Source organism: Brassica napus, chromosome C3, assembly GCF_020379485.1.
Source record: "Brassica napus cultivar Da-Ae chromosome C3, Da-Ae, whole genome shotgun sequence".
Classification (NCBI taxonomy): Eukaryota; Viridiplantae; Streptophyta; class Magnoliopsida; order Brassicales; family Brassicaceae; genus Brassica; species Brassica napus.
This window is the reverse complement of record NC_063446.1, coordinates 6,022,789-6,041,663: the sequence shown is the minus strand read 5'-3', so window position 1 is coordinate 6,041,663 and position 18,875 is coordinate 6,022,789. Positions and strand designations below refer to the sequence as shown.

At 36.1% G+C, this 18,875-nt stretch overlaps 8 protein-coding genes across 10 annotated transcripts; 4 read left to right on the top strand and 4 right to left on the bottom strand.

The window, feature by feature from the left end:
* The first annotated feature begins 1,572 nt into the window (after window positions 1-1,572).
* On the top strand, window positions 1,573-5,043 carry LOC125584171. Its single transcript, XM_048752192.1, has 2 exons — window positions 1,573-4,621; window positions 4,705-5,043. Exon 1 carries the CDS (start codon window positions 2,070-2,072, stop codon window positions 3,363-3,365), a length of 1,296 nt encoding a protein of 431 aa, XP_048608149.1. The 5' UTR covers window positions 1,573-2,069; the 3' UTR covers window positions 3,366-4,621; window positions 4,705-5,043.
* On the bottom strand, window positions 4,995-7,021 carry LOC106386849 (ras-related protein RABE1c). Of its 3 annotated transcripts, none has more exons than XM_022698791.2 (9): window positions 6,903-7,021; window positions 6,722-6,814; window positions 6,552-6,629; window positions 6,387-6,459; window positions 6,183-6,283; window positions 5,761-6,011; window positions 5,598-5,660; window positions 5,417-5,509; window positions 4,995-5,291 (listed from the first exon to the last, which is right to left on the bottom strand). In XM_022698791.2, the coding sequence occupies exons 3-9, from the start codon at window positions 6,622-6,624 to the stop codon at window positions 5,208-5,210; spliced, it is 738 nt and encodes a 245-aa protein (XP_022554512.1). In that variant the 5' UTR covers window positions 6,625-6,629; window positions 6,722-6,814; window positions 6,903-7,021; the 3' UTR covers window positions 4,995-5,207. The 3 variants fall into 3 exon arrangements, with proteins under 3 accessions (XP_022554512.1, XP_013682119.1, XP_013682118.1); XM_013826665.3 differs by having other exon boundaries at window positions 5,761-5,858; window positions 5,946-6,011; window positions 6,722-7,015; XM_013826664.3 differs by having other exon boundaries at window positions 6,722-7,015.
* Window positions 7,022-8,238: 1,217 nt separating this feature from the next.
* LOC106395400 (gibberellin-regulated protein 10) lies at window positions 8,239-8,868 on the top strand. The gene is made up of 2 exons (XM_013835869.3): window positions 8,239-8,446; window positions 8,540-8,868. Exons 1-2 carry the CDS (start codon window positions 8,359-8,361, stop codon window positions 8,725-8,727), a joined length of 276 nt encoding a protein of 91 aa, XP_013691323.2. The 5' UTR covers window positions 8,239-8,358; the 3' UTR covers window positions 8,728-8,868.
* Window positions 8,869-9,049: 181 nt separating this feature from the next.
* Window positions 9,050-10,477, bottom strand: LOC106386853 (40S ribosomal protein S15a). Its single transcript, XM_013826667.3, has 4 exons — window positions 10,333-10,477; window positions 9,856-10,008; window positions 9,598-9,758; window positions 9,050-9,398 (listed from the first exon to the last, which is right to left on the bottom strand). Exons 2-4 carry the CDS (start codon window positions 9,986-9,988, stop codon window positions 9,300-9,302), a joined length of 393 nt encoding a protein of 130 aa, XP_013682121.1. The 5' UTR covers window positions 9,989-10,008; window positions 10,333-10,477; the 3' UTR covers window positions 9,050-9,299.
* Window positions 10,478-10,752: 275 nt separating this feature from the next.
* On the bottom strand, window positions 10,753-11,765 carry LOC106386858 (glycine-rich RNA-binding protein 3, mitochondrial). Its single transcript, XM_013826671.3, has 4 exons — window positions 11,594-11,765; window positions 11,324-11,392; window positions 11,103-11,209; window positions 10,753-11,027 (listed from the first exon to the last, which is right to left on the bottom strand). The coding sequence occupies exons 1-4, from the start codon at window positions 11,688-11,690 to the stop codon at window positions 10,956-10,958; spliced, it is 345 nt and encodes a 114-aa protein (XP_013682125.1). The 5' UTR covers window positions 11,691-11,765; the 3' UTR covers window positions 10,753-10,955.
* Window positions 11,766-11,779: 14 nt separating this feature from the next.
* LOC106386857 (probable histone H2A.7) lies at window positions 11,780-12,557 on the bottom strand. The gene is made up of 2 exons (XM_013826670.3): window positions 12,257-12,557; window positions 11,780-12,180 (listed from the first exon to the last, which is right to left on the bottom strand). The coding sequence occupies exons 1-2, from the start codon at window positions 12,464-12,466 to the stop codon at window positions 11,944-11,946; spliced, it is 447 nt and encodes a 148-aa protein (XP_013682124.1). The 5' UTR covers window positions 12,467-12,557; the 3' UTR covers window positions 11,780-11,943.
* A 1,023-nt stretch (window positions 12,558-13,580) lies between these two features.
* Window positions 13,581-15,078, top strand: LOC106386861 (actin-depolymerizing factor 3-like). The gene is made up of 3 exons (XM_048752193.1): window positions 13,581-13,725; window positions 14,348-14,613; window positions 14,687-15,078. The coding sequence occupies exons 1-3, from the start codon at window positions 13,723-13,725 to the stop codon at window positions 14,835-14,837; spliced, it is 420 nt and encodes a 139-aa protein (XP_048608150.1). The 5' UTR covers window positions 13,581-13,722; the 3' UTR covers window positions 14,838-15,078.
* A 1,295-nt stretch (window positions 15,079-16,373) lies between these two features.
* On the top strand, window positions 16,374-17,805 carry LOC106386860 (actin-depolymerizing factor 4). Its single transcript, XM_013826674.3, has 3 exons — window positions 16,374-16,531; window positions 17,040-17,305; window positions 17,398-17,805. Exons 1-3 carry the CDS (start codon window positions 16,529-16,531, stop codon window positions 17,546-17,548), a joined length of 420 nt encoding a protein of 139 aa, XP_013682128.2. The 5' UTR covers window positions 16,374-16,528; the 3' UTR covers window positions 17,549-17,805.
* The last annotated feature ends 1,070 nt before the right edge of the window (window positions 17,806-18,875 follow it).

The window sequence follows — 18,875 nt, the reverse complement described above, 5'->3', positions numbered from 1 at the left end:
CGAATAGTACATTCATAAAAATAGAAATCGAAGAAACTAAGAAACTAACCCTAGCATATATAGATTTAGGAGCAACCCTTTGTATTGCTCAAGAAAAAATGTTGAGCAAGGAAACATGGAAAAAGTTACCAAAACCAATTAAAATTACAGTTGTAGATAAAAGTCAACATGAATTAAAATATGCAGCATTCCTAGTAAAAATAAAAATAATGAACAAAATATTTATTATTCCAAGCATATACAAACACGATACAGGACTACCCTTTTTACTAGGGAACAACTTTCTAAAATTATACAGACCTTTTTGTCAACATCTAAAACATATAACACTTACATGTCCAAAACTAAAGAACCAGAAGAAGGAAGAAATAAAAATACCTATATATAATTCAAAAAGATTATTAATAATAAATAACATAAATAATGTAATATTAAAAATAATAAGCAATAAAATGGTAACAGATAAACTTGACGAGGTTTGCAGTGAAGATCCATTAGACATAAAAAATACAAATAATCTTTTAATAGAAATAAAACTAAAAGACCCAAATAAAGAAATTAGAGTAAACTACAAAATGACATATACTGAACAGGACGTAAATGAATTTAAAGAAGAAACAAAGTTATTACTTAGCAAAGGACTGATAAGAGAAAGTTATAGTCCTCATTCGTCACCAGCCTTTTATGTTAATAACCGTAACGAGCAGAAACGAGGAAAACGAAGAATGGTAATAGACTATAGAAAAATTAATGAAGCAACTATTGGAAACGCTCAAAACCTACCACGAAAAGAATTTCTAATTAAAAAACTTAGGAGAGCAAAAATTTTCTCCGCATTAGATGCAAAATCAGGATATTGGCAAATACGTCTCCATGAAAATACAAAACCACTAACGGCATTTACTTGTCCACCTCAAAAACATTTTGAATGGAATGTTTTACCGTTTGGTTTAAAACAAGCACCAGGGATTTTTCAACAATTTATGGATAACAATTTGATTGGATATGAAGAATTTAGTTCAGTATATATTGATGATATTATAATATTCACAAAAAATGATGAAAATGACCATTTAGAAAAAGTCTATAAAATACTAGAAAGATGTTAAGAGAAAGGAGTAGTATTAAGTAAAAAGAAAGCACAGATATTAAAAACAAAAATTGAATTCTTAGGGTTAGAAATAACTAGCGAAAGAAAAATAACCGCACAAAAACATATATTAGAAAAAATTTATGAGTTTCCAAATAAACTAGAAGACAGAAAACAAATTCAAAGATTCTTAAGAAATCTTAACTATTTATCAGAACAAGGTTTCTTTAAAAATCTAGCTAAAGAACGAAAATCATTACAAGAAAAAATATCAGAAAAGGTACCATGGAAGTGGGAAGAAAAAGACAGTCAAACAGTAAAAAAATTAAAAGAAATGTGTAAAAATTTACCAGAATTATATAACCCGACTGATAATGACATTCTAATAGTGTCAACAGACGCATGCATTACACAGTGGGGAGCAACTCTTACAGCTTTAACTAATAGAGCCTTAGAGAAACCAGAAAAATTAAAAGAATCGATTACTCAGATAACAAGTCTAAAACAAGAAAAACTAGTTAAATATAATAGTGGGACATTTACAGCAACTCAACAAAATTACCCAATCCATGAACTAGAGACATTAGCAGCTATAAAAGCTTTTAAAAAATGGCAAATAGATTTAAGACCAATAACCTTTTACCTAAGAACTGATTCAAAATATTTAATAGGATTTCAGAAGTATAATATAAAAGCAAACTATAATCAGGGAAGGCTTATTCGATGGCAAATGCAATTATCTCAATATTCATATATACCAGTCTACATAAAAGGAGAACTCAATTCTATAGCAGATTCTCTTACACGAGAATATCGAAATCAACAGTCGAAAGACTGATTCAATTTATTAAAATATTTTAATAAATAACTCATGATCTTGAGTATAAAAGATCAACCATCGATAATTGGTAAAGATTATCAACAAAACAAACAGTCTTCGGACAATAATTAGCCACTTTGGCAATATTTGACAGGAACCATGGACTCAGTGATAAAGATGATGGAAAATACTATCAAACAGAAAAAAGAAAACCTCCAAAAACTCCAAGACGAAATTACCCAACTTGAAGCAACTGTCCAAACACTAAAAAATCAAACCCAAAACAGTGAAACAATAATATTACCAGAAAGTCCGCCTACAAGCCCAGCTACTAAAAAACCACATAAATATTATGTTATCTTCAACGGCCCAATGCGTGGAATATACGATGAATGGCATAAGGCCGCACAATTTATCACAGGGAGAAATATCACTCATAAAAGCTATGGCAACCTTGAAGACGCAAAACAGGCACTTGACGACTCGGCTCAGAAACAAAAAGGAATAGCCACTTCCTTCAAGGATCAACTTCTTCTTGGAGGGGGAGGAGGACGAACTCAGCTACAACCCGTAACCAGACTCACCCCTATCGGAAAAATTCCTACCATTGCCAAAATAGACACTACCCAAGCCATCCTTGAACAAATAAAACTAACCAAGGAAAAATTTCTCGAATACTTCGAAGAAATAAATACCTACCCAGAAAAAACCATCTACAAACATATATACCCAAAAAACCATCAAGGCCTTGGCCCAAAAGCAGTGGTACTTCCCGAAGCAGACCCAATACTTACAAAAAACCTCCATGAATATGGACTTATAGAAACCCTTTATATACGAAAACCCGATTACCAACTAAAACACTTCCCGATCGGATTAAAAACAGCTATTTCAAGGTATTTTTCAGGATATGCTAAAGGAAAGGAAGTATTTCTTCAGTATTATAGCAACCACCCAGAACTCAACCAAACAGGATTAAGCTGCCCAGCAATCAAATTAATAATAATGGGGATTAGTAACGAGCAATATCCAACCAAAGATGGTGCAGCAAACATTCACTACGATGAAGACGACCTGGTTCGAGTCGATGTTGAATTAACCATAGGAATACTCAGAAAACTTGTCTACATGAACGACTTCTTCCGACTCAACTACAAATCCGACTCAACACTTTTACTCACCAAATCAACCAAAGAATTCGACATCCAAGAAATTATAGGCCCGATAGTCTACAAAATATGGGACAATGGGATCATCAAAAGTCTGCAATATCATCAAACAATGTGTAGACTACTCATTCAAAGTCAGCTACATGACAAGATCAACGAAAAACACAAATGCTCGATCTGTACAGACAAATCCGAAGAAGCCCAAGAAGAAAAGGCCCAAGAAGACTCTAGTGATGACCCAATAATAGAAGACGAAGCAACACCGACAAAGGCAATAAACATGTGAGGAAAATAGGTCGGCAACCACTCGTAACCACTTAGAAAAATCAATAATGTAATCTTATCTTTTTCTTTTTATTGGCCGAGATAAGATTTCGATCTTATCTTCTTATCTTTAGTAATGTCTCCGTTGTAATATAAAAAGATGCATAAGGCATCAATGAAGAATAAGACTTAAGCGAGTTTGTATAATTTGGTTATCTAACCCTTCTGTTGAGACTTCGTCTCTGAATAGCAGAAAAAACAAATACAAAACTCGAAAATAATTTGGAAAAAACAAATACAAAACTCGAAAATAATTTGGTATCAGAGCCTCCATCACAAAAATATTCAAAAACTAGAAGTATCAATCCAAGAAGAAGCAACAAATCGAAGAGAATCAACTACCTTTGAAGAAGTTCATTCAGTTACCACCCTGCGAGAAAATAATTTGGTATCAGAGCTGTAATATTATTAAGTTGCGCTTCAAACTTGACATTCACAAATTTCTTTCCTAGTGAATATATTTACTTAGCATTGGAGATTATGATACCTTTTCTTTTCTTTTTTGCAAAAGTTACTTAAAAAGTCACATATTAGTATTTTTTTTTTTTTTTGATCAAAGTCACATATTAGTATATTACTCACTTTTGTTTAATTATCAAAACTAAATCGAGGGACAAGTGAGAGTTGTTTAACTGAGCTTTTATCTTGAAAAGAAATTTGTGAATGTCAAGTTTGAAGCGCAACTTAATAATATTACAGCTATTTAGAATGTTATCTAAGCAAAGTGATTTGGGTTCTGCTCATTCGCTAAAAAAAAAAAAACACCAAAAAGCTACATAACATAGAGATAGAGTGGTCACTTCAGTTGAACCTTTGGCGTTGAACGTGAGGGGGCTAAATCTATTTCTGACATCAAATAGCAAAGTACAAATGAGATATTCGGGCCGACAAGTCTTCTAAAGATGAACGGTCAAGATTAGACACGCGTAAGACCAGATCATGCGATTTTTGCTTCGATTAACTTTCTTCCCCGGCGAAATTACGCTCTCTCACCGGGGATCGAGTTTCCGACTAACAGTTGGGGTAACTAAACCTTCTGGTTTCTCCAATTTTCAGCCAGTCCCGAAGTCAAATTATCTTTCAGTTTCTTTGGAAAAAAAAAAACAGACTTTGCTATAAATTCGTTTTAAAGGTTTGGTTTTTTTCGAAAGGAGAAGATAGAAACTCGCACTTGCTCGAAACATCGCAACGTTGAGTTGAGATGATAAAAAAAAAATGGTAATGCTCCGAACTTTGCATTATGGTTTATATTTGCTTCTTTGATGGTTTGCATTCACTTCTGAGATTGTATCATTTTTCAGTCATATGAAAGCAATGGAGGGTCATCCTTATGGGAACAATGAGGACTCTCTTGGGATCACATTTGGTGATATTAGTGATGAACAAGGTGTTGGCTCTAGTTCTCATGTGGTCGGGAACTATCAGTCTTATGTTGAAGACCCAATTCGAACATCTGATATGGTGTATAGCCAAGAAACCGCACAGAGCACTGAAGAGCAAGTGGCTAGGCCAAGTTCGGAATCTCTTCCAAAGAACAGAGCATTTTCTAATGTCATGTTTTTTGTTTTGGCCTCGGGAACTTCAGCGTATCTATGGCAAAGAAGAGCGTTCCTTTTGAATTGAATGGTACAATTTAGCCACAGAATCAGCTACAGCGACATATGATTGTTTTAAAGATTCTATTACCCTCATGAACAAGCTAAAAACGCAAATTAAGAACAATCATCAATAGAAGAAAAAAATTACACAAGCACCCTAGACAAATCTGGTTTGTTCCATTTCAACTTCTCGACTTTAGTAACTTTTAAGTTCCACAGCATGCAGACTTCTGCGTGGCTTGTCCGGCTCCAGCAGCCTGGTCTGTTTGGCTTATCCTAATCGTCGCATGCTGCAATGAATGATGGAGTTGTGAAAAAAACAAAAAAGAGAGTCTTTAAAAAGGGCACTTTGTACAAACAAAAAAAAGTGAAGTGAAAGAGTTACTGAAGGAGAATGTAACAAGCAATTAATCACCTCTGCTCTCGAGTCAGTATCTGTGAGTCTCTGCTTAATGTCCTTTGCTATCGAGAAGAAAACCTCTTCCACATTTAGATTTGTTTTGGCACTCTGACATGTGAAATGACTCATTAGCCACCGTCAGCAAACAAATAACCAATGGAGTTTTATAAGTTTTAATGAGACATGTTTGCTTTACTGTTTCAAAGAACTTGATTCCATATTCATCAGCCAGCGCTTGACCCTTTGATGTTGGAACAGCCTGAAACACAAAAAAAATGTAAAAGCTATATAATATGATTAGTCATGAACCAGGCAGTTGTAAAAATCAGTATAAAATGAAACTCGCTTGTACTGTATACCCTCTTGCTCTCATCCATATCGGCTTTGTTCCCTACCAAGATCTTGTTGACATTATCCGAAGCGTGCTGTTCGATATTACGAATCCAGTTCCTAATATCTGCAATAAGGTCAAGAAAACAGGTCCAGAACAGAGCAAAAATGTAAAAATCAAAGATGTTAATGCTTAGAGAGAAGCAAAAATTACTGTTAAAGGATGACTCGTCTGTGACATCATAGACCAGCAAAATGCCCATTGCCCCTCGGTAATAAGCTGCAATGGAACTTATCAAGTTTTCAAAAAAAAAAAAAAACTAAATATCCTCAAAGCATCATCCATAGCATTAAGTAGACTGCTAGTGACACTTAATCCTCTCTAATCCAATTTCCCGTGGGACAATGCATGTTAGGTACACACTATTAGAACGAAAGTACACTGACTGACCAGTGGTGATGGTTCGAAAACGTTCTTGACCAGCAGTATCCCAAATCTGGAGCTTGATGCGTTTGGTATCAAGCTCAATAGTTCGTATCTTAAAATCAATGCTGCATTATAAGCCAACACACAAACACCAGTGTGAAACATCATTGCATCACCACAGTCTCTAATAGATGATTCTTAACATGGATGGATAAAGATAATACAAACCCAATGGTGGTGATGAAGCTAGTGGTGAAGGAGCCATCAGAGAACCTTAACAGCAAACAACTCTTACCCACACCTGCCACCAATAATCAAATCCCTAAGCTACAGAGATTTACAACACTCTCGTAATGATCTGAGGGATCGAGCATATGGGATTCAAATTCGTACCGCTATCACCGATTAGGAGGAGCTTGATGAGGTAATCGTAATCGGCTCTACCCCTAGCAGGTGGAGCAGCCATCGAATCTACCAATTGGGAAAGCTCAAAGGGTCAAAATCAGAGATAACTTTGGTTTCATCTAAATCGGAGAAACCAAGGTCACGACGAAAATGCGTACCGGATCAAAACGATGCAGGGAAGAGGACCGTGCTGAGCAGAGAAAGAGGAGAGATCAATGGATTTGGCGCACGGCTAAAATACGCCGATTATCCTGATAAGTAAATCTATTAATATTATCTAACTACAGGAAAATACATTATCTCATATTTCAATCTTCTTGCAAGTGAATGGATACGAACATTAAGGCTTCAAAATCTAAACGATTAGATTCAAAACCTCGAATAATTTGCAAAATAAAAGAGAGAAGCAAAGCTAATTTCGATAAAGTTGGTCAATCCATTGATTATTTTTCCATCTGATCGAAACAGTGTCTTATCTCTTCTTTATATAAGTAAAAATAAATACAAGTTTTACACTGAATTTTGGGGTGGTTAAAATATATTTACCAGTTTTATGTAAGTTGACACAAACACATATGAATGATGACTAGAGAGAAGTTATAACTGAAGAAAGTGTGTAACAGTAAACCTCTAAATTAATCGTACAAAAGGTAGATAGATATAAATAGCGACAAATCTCATAATCTTAATTTAGCATGCATACCATTGTGTAGTAGCATGCAAACAAAACCTATGACTCAAGGACTAATGTCTCGAGAGTCGAGAGGACCCGTTTGCCAAGAATAATAAGAAGTTGAATCCATCCCATCTGTCAGCCTATTGGGCAAGATGATCCATATATATAAAGACGAGATCTAGTTTAATAAGTGCTGTGACATTCATTACCATATTGTCGAAGTAGGTGGTCTATCATCAGTTTAGTTCAAGTTCTATCTCGTTATCTTAAATTCTTAATTATATGTATCCGATCTAATTTGGTTTTGGTTGACAAATGACAACCTTGATTTTGAAGTAACAACAAACATTTCTTATCATCTTATGGACTGTTTTGCAATTATCGAATATATCAATAAGTTAGTCTAAGAAAATAAATTAAAGAGAAGAAAGAAAGCTTTAGAAGTTCATCTCATGGACTCTTGTCGCATTTCAACGTGAACGACATTGTGCCTTCTAATTTCCCATTAAAATAAAAATAAACATGTGACGTATATTCATTTATCTAATTTCATAAGAACGACAGGAATACTAATATGTATGACATTTAGACACCATACGGCATGCAAACAACGAAATTAATAGACTCCAATTTTTTTTTGAAATTATTTTTTAAGAAATTGAAAAGAAAATTTAAAGTAAAAGTATGCTAACGAAGCTTGGAAAATTATAATATCCATTTCTTTATTCAAAGATATACAAAATAAACATGCAAATAGTGAGCAGTCCCATTGATCATTAACAATTTAAAAACTTTGTCTGATAACTATTATAAAATTTTATTAAAAGATGTGATGCTTTAGTCGAATAATTTACATAATTCATTTTCAAGAAACTAGTATAAAAAGTGTTGATATTTCTGGTTTTATTTTTTATAGTTGATTTTTAGTCTTTTAGACACACAGAAAGTCTCACCTAACGGTCCTAAACCAAGAGTTTTCACTATAAATAATTTCTTTTTGTAACCTCATTTTGCTCAACCCAAACAACCTCTTCTTTTGCAGTGTGTGCAAGCTTTTGAGTTTCTTTCTTCGTCTTCCCATAGTAACAAGCCTTATCGAAGCAATTAAACCTACTAAGAATGAAGATGAAGTCCGCTGTTGTGCAGTTTTACGTTATCTCTCTTCTCCTTTCATCTTCTTTGCTCATGCTTTCAAACGCCGATTCGTGTAAGTATACATAATTCATTTAGTTACTTTATATTAGAATCTCACCATACATCAAAATATGTAATTTTACATTTGGAATAATACATAAATTAGCACCATGCAACGGAAAATGCAACGTGAGATGTTCAAAGGCAAGAATCCAAGATCGGTGTCTAAAGTACTGCAATATATGTTGCGGGAAGTGTGATTACTGTGTTCCCTCAGGCACTTATGGAAACAAAGACGAGTGTCCTTGTTACCGCGATATGAAGAACTCCAAAGGCGGACCCAAATGTCCTTGAACTCGTTTTTGAAGATCATCCTCATAGACATCATATCTGCCATATTACAGTAGTGGTTGTGACACATCAAATAAATAGTTTGATATATTTCATGTATGAAAAATGTGAAAGATCACAATAAACAAAGCAAGTTTAGTTAAATATGGAATAATGAAGTTTATATGTATTAAGAATACATATTATGCTTGGTTAATCAAAACAATCTTGAGAAGATTATAACTAGAATGTTAAATCGCTTGGTAATTAACTAAAGTGCAATTGATTTTATTGTCAAAATACCTAATTATCTCTCAGGTAGAAGATTTGAACAAAGAGGTACAAGTCTCAAGAACTGAAGATAACTGCCATACATATGTTGATATAGTTTCAAGAAAACATAAACTGAAAATGACCGTCTAACTTTGCAAGTCTTTAACAACTTAGGCGCAAAACCCATAACGAACAAAACGGCATATCATCTAAAAAAACAAACGCAACAAAAACTCTACCACCCTTTTAACTTTGAGCTCAATTCGAATTCATCATCTCACACAAAGGACAAGTATAACCGGACAAGATGATTCTCTTGAAGCTCAGTAAAAGAACCCAAGGACTTTTCCACCAACGTTCTTCCTCCTGGCTTCCTCGTGATCCATGATCCCCGCGGAGGTGGTAAGAACAATGTAACCGAACTGCAATTATCAGATAACTCAAGCTATTATTAGACTCTTCTCTACACCAAACAAAGGATAAAGCTAACAAAAACTTTATTCAGCCATTGCATAAGTTTTGATCACGTGAATCATATAGCAAGGACTAAGGAACAAAGGATAAAGCTAACAAAATCTGTATTATGACATGAATCATTACGGTAAGGACAAAGGAACTGACCTGTCTGGAAGGAAGAAGGCGAGCGGTCCAACCTTCGATCTCCTTAACTCCGACGTCAAAGCGAGGACTGATGACTCCACATTTGTTAAGCCTCCCATTGAGCTCAACCACAATCTTACCAGACCTGTGGTCATCAACGTACTCGAACTCCCCAATGTAACCTGCCAATTTTCACCAAATAAGAACACTCACAAGCAAACGACAAATGAAAAAAAAATGCATATAAAACTTGGACAATGTAAATCATTTTCAACATACCGTGTTTCTGCATCACAATGAGGAACTTGATGATCACTTTTGAAGAAGGCCTGATCATCACCTGCCTCTTCCCTCTCTTCTCGGCGTTGAACATGCTCTTGAGAGCGTCGTTAAGCACGCTGATCCTCACCATTCTTCAAAAAACCTCAGAAGCTGGAATCCAAAACAACAAATCTCGGCTTAATCAATCAAACAGTGTGATAATCTCAATCGAGAATCGAAGAGTTTTGATTCCTACGCTAGATCAGATACAACAACAAGAACCTAATCACAAACGACGAAAACAAAAGGAGCTGAAAGCGAAACTTCGATAGATCTAATCGTATTTTTTTGATTCAAATACTATCAGTGTGCAAAACCGAGCTCAAATTTCAAAAACTAAGAGAATACTTTTACGACGTGAACTAGTGAGGCAAGAACGAAGATCCAGGAAGGGAAATGGGAGTTAAGCGGGGTGTTATGGAGATTGTTTCTAACCTTGAAATCGGAAGTGGCAGCCGCGCAAGTCTCTTCTGCTAACGTCGAAGAGACGAAGTTGAACAAGAGAGCTAAATACGATAAGTGAGTGAATTAGGGTTTTTGATTTATTGGGCCGCCGCTTTAATGGATCCGGCTTTTATTTAATCAGGCTCCTATGCGTATTATTGGGCCTTTCTTAAAACCTCGCTGACATCGTTACCGTCAATTCATGTAGCAATCGAACGGTAGAGAGTGAGTTATGTGCCATTCAGACGGGAGCATGTGGGTTGACATTAACCAAACCAAACCAACAATTACAAACAAAATGATATTTTGTGCTTGGTGTATACACTTCAAAATTGTTAAAGGCCGAGTTTTGTGATTCGAATCTTATTTCATATTTGATAATGGCCGATTGATATTTGTAGAGTTGCCGAGGAAGCACCAACAAACAAATATGAATAAAGCTTGACGAGAACATACAGTGTCAGTACAAATTACAAAACGACTTGAGTCTCTAACACCAAAAACTAACTTTGAGTTGTACACTGTTACAATTCGAAAGAGTAAATGCAGTGTCTTGAGTTTTTGGTGCTTCACCTACAGATCAGAAGTTTCAGTTGAGTTTAGAAATTGAGATATCAGTTCTCATTCTGATGTAAACCTCCTTTGGGTTGAGCATATTCGACTCTGATGTGTCTGCCCTCGAGTAACTGAACAAACGACAGATAAAATCATGTCATCATGAAGTATTGTAGTAAATTAAGAGTGCAATTCTCTGTGCAAACCTGATTGTCCATGGAAGCTAAGGCAGTTGCAGCAGCTTCTTCTGAATCAAACACCACAAATCCATAGCCTTTTGATTTCCCGCTCCTGTGATCGCATATAACTCTCACTGAACATTCAAAACAACAACAAAAAATCTCAGGAATTGCATTGGTTAATCTAGGCCTAGGTTAATCCATGGAGGAATTCTACAGAAGATTGATGGACTGCATGATGATCATACCATGTAAAACTTCACCGTACTTTCCAAACTCATTCTTCAAGACAGGTTCATTAGTGTCGTAGCTAAGCCCTGCAGCGATGTGTACCATTTTTCAATGTTTCTTTCACGCATTTAATCAAACACTTAGAGTGCACTTTACATCACGAATAGAAACAGATTTAATCAACACTTGTGTTGACATTACGAGTAGAAACAGATCATGAAAAATATATGTAGAAGGCAAATCTGTATGCTAATCAAAGATTGAAAGAGATTAAGCAGAGGTTATACCTCCAACGAATAATTTCGAACAAGAACCACGAGTAGTTGTTAGATGTCGTAATGAGGATGATAAATACATGCGACGTGCACACTGAGACACGAACATTTGTTATGTTCTTCGAGGGATTGAAAGAGGATCGAATGTGCAAATTGCTAAATGATACGATAGGGTTGGTGATAAGTTAACAAGGGAACTTAACGCAAATTGCAAATATTTTAAAATTCGTTACTTAGAGGAAAGTTGGACCTGAAGAGAAATCAAATCCGAAATACATAATTAAAAAAGATAGATTTTCTACATATAAAACACCCGAACACATTAACTAAACTGGTGAACGAAACCAACGCCGAGAACATTTTTAAGCTTTCTTCGGAGATTTAGCTGGGGACTTGGACGCAACTTCCTCAGTCGATTTAGCAGACTTCTTAGGCAAGAGAACAGAGTTAATGTTAGGCAACACACCACCGTGAGCGATCGTGACACCACTCAGAAGCTTCCCCAACTCCTCATCGTTCCTAATCGCCAAAAGAAGATGCCTCGGAATGATCCTCGACTTCTTGTTGTCCCTCGCTGCGTTACCAGCAAGCTCCAGAACCTGAATTCAAATAATTTCAAAATCAGAAAATGATTTTCGCTTTTAAACAAAATCAAATCTGAATTGAGAGACTTACTTCGGCGGCGAGGTACTCGAGAACGGCGGCCATGTAGACCGGAGCTCCACCACCGAGTCTCTGAGCGTACCGTCCCTTCCTCAGGAAACGAGTGATTCTCCCGACCGGGAACTGGAGACCGGCTTTGATCGATTTCGAAACCGATTTGGTCTTTGGGCCACCGGCCTTTCTTCCTCCGAAAGCCTTCTTCACTTTTCCGGTGGTTTCCATTGCACGGGATGAAGGTTTGCGCTGACTGAAAGATTACTGATGGTTATAGTGGAAGGAGATTGGAGATTTGTATTTTTGACTTAAGCGGTCTTCCGTGTTTATATAGGTGAAAGGGGAAAATAAATACATTTTTGTGTCCGTTGGATTTATTCTTATCTACGGTTGAGAGTCATTTAAGTGCGATCCGCGTCTCTTCGGATTAGCCAATGAAAAACGAGAATGTGTGTTTTCGAGATGGTGCCAGCTTTTTTGCCTAGTTGTTTAAGAAATTGCGTTTTTTTTTTTGCCTTTAGAAACTGGTAGTCACCCTTGACACATCAGATTTTTAAATGTATTAAATTAAGGGTATGAATGGTGACCAGGGAACGACGAGGAATAATGTATTCCCTGACGTTCCTAAAAAAAATTACCATTCACAAGGAATAATAATTTCCTCTCATTCCCTTTCATTCCCTTTTTTGTAGAGAATTAAAGAACAAAATTATTCCTTGTCAAATTTGATAAGGAATAACCATTCCTTTTCATTCCTGGTATTTTATTCCCGTACATTCCTTTTTTATTCGTTCCTCTTGTTTCCCGGATGGTCACCAGTCGGACCCTAAGTATAGTATAGTTAACCAATTGACTTTGAAAAATGTAAAAGTTTTTTTGGCCTTGTTCTATATCTTTTTTTTTGGACAAATTCTATTTCATTTTTTATTCCATTTATTCTCAAACGATTTACGAACAAAGCATTTTTGTACTTATGCTAATCAAATACTAAATCCAACTATTGAAATTAAGAAATCAATTACAATACAATTAATCAAATGGCTTTGAAACTGTAAATGCTTTTTAGTTTTTGATATTTTTTTTTATCCTCAAACTATTTACCAATAAGATATTTTACATTTATCTCAAAAAGTTTATAGTTTACTATTAATTTATACATTGAAAATGTATAAATATACACTTTTCAAACAACTTTTTCTTTAAAACATGAATATTTTCTGGAGGAAATAAAATCTAGAATTATTAGATAATTAATCCTTAACTTTTTTTTTATCAACAATTAATCCTTAATTTAATAATGTACTTCAAAATATTATGCGTCATGCATATGTATCAAATAAAATTAAATTAATTAATTCTAACCAAAACAATCCTAACATATATTCGGCTAATAGGCTTTCCGCATAAAGCTGGGGGAAAAGGAAGAGAAAAGAAAAGACGCACACCAGCTTCTTCTTCGTCTCTGAAACTAATCTGATTCATCCATGGTGAGAGCTCGCTTTGTTGGTTTTTGATCTCGTATATAGCTATTTTCTCTGATTTCTTTTACCTGATTGGGAGTTCGCTTCTCGATTTCGGTTTTGATTCTTCAAATTTCGCTTGTAGCCCAAAAGTTTGATTTGATTAGATTGGATCTGGAGGTGGACTTGCTCGTTGGTTTAGATCTCTGAGACTGTGTTGTATGGGTCAGGGGATGGACTGATTTAGGATAAGATTAGGATTGTAAGCTCTAGAAAGTTTCAGTGTGCTTGTAGTGATTAAACCAATTGATCTTGAAATCAGGACAAAGCTGCTTGTTCCACGTGAATTTCATTTGGATTTAGGTTTACAGTGATGATGATCTATCGATTTTGTATTCAATTTTATTTTCTCGCGTCTGTGTAAGTGTTGATTGTTCATTTCAGATGATTCTGATTCTAATAGATCAACATGTGCTCATGGTTCAGTTGCAAGAGATGATTAGTTTTTGTGGTGGAGTTAAGGTTTCAGAACATATCTATAACCTGAAACGACGTTTCGTGAAAATGTGTGTAGAGTAGAGTCTACTACTATGTGTGAGTGTTGTTTGAAGTGAAGTCGCGCATCTTAATGTTCTTTCATTGGTAACAGGCTAATGCAGCGTCAGGCATGGCAGTCCACGATGACTGCAAGCTCAAGTTTCTTGAACTCAAGGCGAAGAGGACATACCGTTTCATCGTGTACAAGATTGAGGAGCAGCAGAAGCAAGTGGTTGTGGAGAAACTCGGCGAACCTGGTCAATCCCATGATGACTTTGCAGCAAGTCTTCCTGCTGACGAGTGCCGCTACGCCATCTTCGATTTTGATTTCGTCACTGCTGAGAACTGCCAGAAGAGCAAGATTTTCTTCATCGCATGGTAAGCTCTTTATCTAGTTTCGCCTTCTTTTCGAGCTACTTAAAAAAATATATTCTTGTTGTTTTGGGCCAAGGTCTCCGGACACAGCAAGAGTGAGAAGCAAGATGATCTATGCGAGCTCTAAGGACAGGTTCAAGAGAGAGCTAGACGGGATTCAAGTAGAGCTTCAAGCAACCGATCCAACTGAGATGGATCTCGACATTTTCAAAAGCCGAGCCAATTGAGGAACGGTTGTATCAAACTTTGTCGCTTCTGTTATCAGAGTGATATGCTTTATCTTAAAGTTTGCTGTGACGCCACCAACCAAAACAGCTTCATTTGATCGGTCTTTGTCTTCAGTGTCTTTTCTTTTTCTTTTTGGTTCTTACAGTGTCTTGCTTAAAACTTAAAGAGATTTGGCCTGTGCTCTTTTATAATCGTGTAAGAAACCCAAACCGTTTATCAACAGATGATCCTATTGGAACATTGTCTCTCATCTACATGAGATGCCTAGTGATCCAGGGATTTAAACAAATGATATATGATAAGGTAGACTGTCTCGTGTATCAACAGATTAGATCTCTTGATCAGTACTCAGTAGATTGTACAGACTTGAAAAAATTTCATCTCGCACAATATATGACAACATTTTCTAAATCAGTGATGCATCCATTCCAGGCTTGTCTGAAGAACGAAAGTGCTTGTCCAATCGATTCTGGACCAGCGAGATTTGAAGAACACTAACCTCAAAGCACTAATCATATAGTTGAAGGTTTTTTGTTATTTTGGAAACAGATCCAACCAACAGTCAAATCAAGAAGACTTGGATAGAACTTATTAGATTGAGTAAGATATGAACTGTCAGAAATGTATGTTTACTTATACATATATGTGTATAGATCAACAGAAAACAATTTAAATTTATATGCTATATTTTCCTGTGGCTTATATTATTTGATCAGGACATTAGCCAAACTAAGGGCTGTACACAATAGAATGCATGTTATCAAAAATCTATAATACTAATATACAATGCATTTTCAAGGACTTTTGGACCCCCGATGTGGTGCCTTTTGAGGATTCTTCTAGGTACAAGTCATAATAGACATGGCAGTCGACAGTCGACAGAGTATGTTTATATATCGATATAGACAAGTATACCATATTGTCGAAGGTCGGGTCATATGGATCCGAAGCATTCGTGTATTACCCACGTACTTATGTACTATCTATTGTGCTACTTTGGTAGTAGTCTAGCAGACAAACGAATCTCGAAGGACACATGTGATATAAATATTTTTGCTCGATCCAAATTCACATGTTTTTCTTTTCTTCTGAGGGACTTCACAATTATTGGGGTGAGCAAAGGTAGACGTCTTAAGGCCATGTGGCCATTCACTCAGTGCACGCACCGACTTTTGTTCTTGGTACCAAGTAACGTGCGTTAACAAAAACACATGCTGAGGATAGCTTTATCTATATCAAGTTGGTCGGATTTTTGAAAGATGTCTAAGAACCCTTGTAAAATCAGACAAGTGTTTGACGACATAAAGTTTCCTTAAATTTAGTGATGTATATATTCAGTTAAATTAATTTACAGTTGACGCATGCAACAAATGTTTACGATGAAACCATACCTGGCCAACTTGTTTATTTTTTTTTAATTCAATCTAATGTTTTCAATGCTCTCTCTCATGTGTCATGCTTCCATTTACATGCTTAGTAGTATGTTGACTAGACTAAAACAAAAAAAATGAAACGCTGACTAAATAAATACATAAAGCAGAGTAAATGAGTTTCTCTATCTATATATATAATACGGAGTATAGCTTCAAAGCAACGCAGAAGAAAGGAAAAGAGAAGAAAAAAACATCCGTCTTCTCTCCGTCACCTTTCACCCGAAACTGTCTCTTGACAGCGTTTTGATTCAGCAACCATGGTGAGAGATTACGAGATTCATACTGTTTGTTTCCAGTTCTTCAATCTAAAGCTCACTTCTCAATTTTTGATTTGATAACGAAGTTGGCTCACTAGATCTGGAAGATAGGATTTGTTTTTTTTTTTAAATTCGATTATAGATCTTTGAGACTTTGCGATCGCGTTGCTAATGATGCGCTTCGTTAGGTAGAAATCGAAATCGTGAAGAATCTAGTTATTTTTCGGTGAAGTTTCGATCGAGTTCCTCATGGTAACTGCTACGAATTATTGAACGTGTCTACTGTAATATTATATTCGCTTTGCTTGATTCGATCATGACTTAGATGCAGTTTGAAATCTAGATCGTTATGCATTAACGAGTAAAGTACACAGTTTATGTGTTTGATTTTTTTGGTTTTAGGATTGTGTGAATATTATCTCTGTGATCTGAAAATGTTTTTTTTTTTTGGTGTGTGAAGAGATTTAATGAAAGCGTTGATGCTTTGGTTGTTGTATTGATTAATAATTAGGCTAATGCGGCTTCGGGGATGGCAGTCCATGATGACTGCAAGCTCAGGTTTCTCGAACTCAAGGCCAAAAGGACTCACCGTTTCATTGTTTACAAGATCGAGGAGAAGCAGAAGCAAGTGGTTGTTGAGAAAGTTGGCGAACCTGTTCTATCCTACGAGGACTTTGCTGCTAGCCTCCCTGCTGAAGAATGCCGTTACGCCATTTATGATTTCGACTTTGTCACTACTGAGAACTGCCAGAAGAGCAAGATTTTCTTCATTGCTTGGTAAACAAAACAAGACTAATCTCTCATTTCTCTGTTCTTACCTTTTGTGATGTGATGATTAATGGGTTGTGGTCTCTTGTCTTGTGCCAAAGGTGTCCGGATGTAGCAAAGGTGAGAAGCAAGATGATCTACGCGAGCTCCAAGGACAGGTTCAAGCGTGAGCTTGATGGGATTCAAGTGGAGCTTCAGGCAACTGATCCAACTGAGATGGATCTTGATGTTTTCAAAAGCCGCGTCAACTAAAAAGAATAAGCTTTTTCTTTGGCTCATATTCTATCTACTATTCCTGAATGGTGTTTGCTTTTCTCTATACAGTTTCTTGCAACTGTGATGAAAACCTAACTCCCCTTCACTCTATATCCACCTGGTCTGTCTTCTGTGTCTTTGTTACCATACAGTGTTTTATTTTATATTGAAAATGTCCCCGAGGTTTGTGCTGTGTTTGGATCCTATTGTGTAAAGATGTTTCCTTTAAGCGTTTGTTCTCGTTTTCTACCGTATGACAGAAAAAGTCCATATAGTGTAAAGCTTTATATATACTCAACTTATACGACCACATAAACCAAATGATCCCTCGACATCTCCGGTTTTGCTCTTTGCATCAATCATACCTGTATGTATCACATCATCAGGCTTGAGTCCTCTATCATGCATCTCCTTTACAAGTCCAAGATACATCTTTCGATCTTTGTGCTTTAAACTTCCATCTATAGAAACACCATAGCACACAAGGTCTAAATCCACCCCGCTTTGTACCATCTCCTGACAAACGCTTACCTCTGCGTGGTTTGCCGCATTTGATCCTCCATACATGGTTGAATTTTGTCTAGGATGATCTCTTTTCACGAGTGGAGAAAATCGATTTATTCCCCACTGGGTATGTGTGGGCCGGTGTGTTTAACCTGTTGAGGTTAGGTTTTGTGTTTTGATAACTATGTTTTGATAACCTCCATGCCCACTTCCATAACATAATGAATGTCTGTTATAAACTCAAGAGCTGCAAAAGAGGTTTCGAACGATCTCGCAAATAGAGTTTGCAAGTGACAATTCTTTGCCCAATCAAGAGATTCATATGAATATCTTGAGACCAACTTCTTATGATGACGAATTTAATCGAGTCAAGACTGATAGAATATGCCAACAAGCACCTCCGATATTCTTGGATCTTATATGTTTGAGCTCATGTATTTGTGCAACAGTCGAACAACTGTGTATATATTGCCTTCGTGATGTACATTGATAAAAGGAATACAAATCATTTTATGGTATCAGAGCTTTGTCATCAAAACACAATTGGTTCTGTTACTACTTTACAAAAGCTTATATAATACCGTCTTCGGGTTCCATTTGTGTATCCCATCAAATAAGCTCTTAAATTCACTCACATATATCGATCGAGTTATGGATACAATAACATCGACAACAATGTCTAAACCATTTTTTCACGAGCATCCTCTTTTCCCTTCAGCTCGGGTTGTTACCACCACCCCATATTGTGGATACTGCCATATAGAAGAAACCATGTACGGTGGCTATTATTGCAATGATCCTAACTGTTTTGCATGGTTCT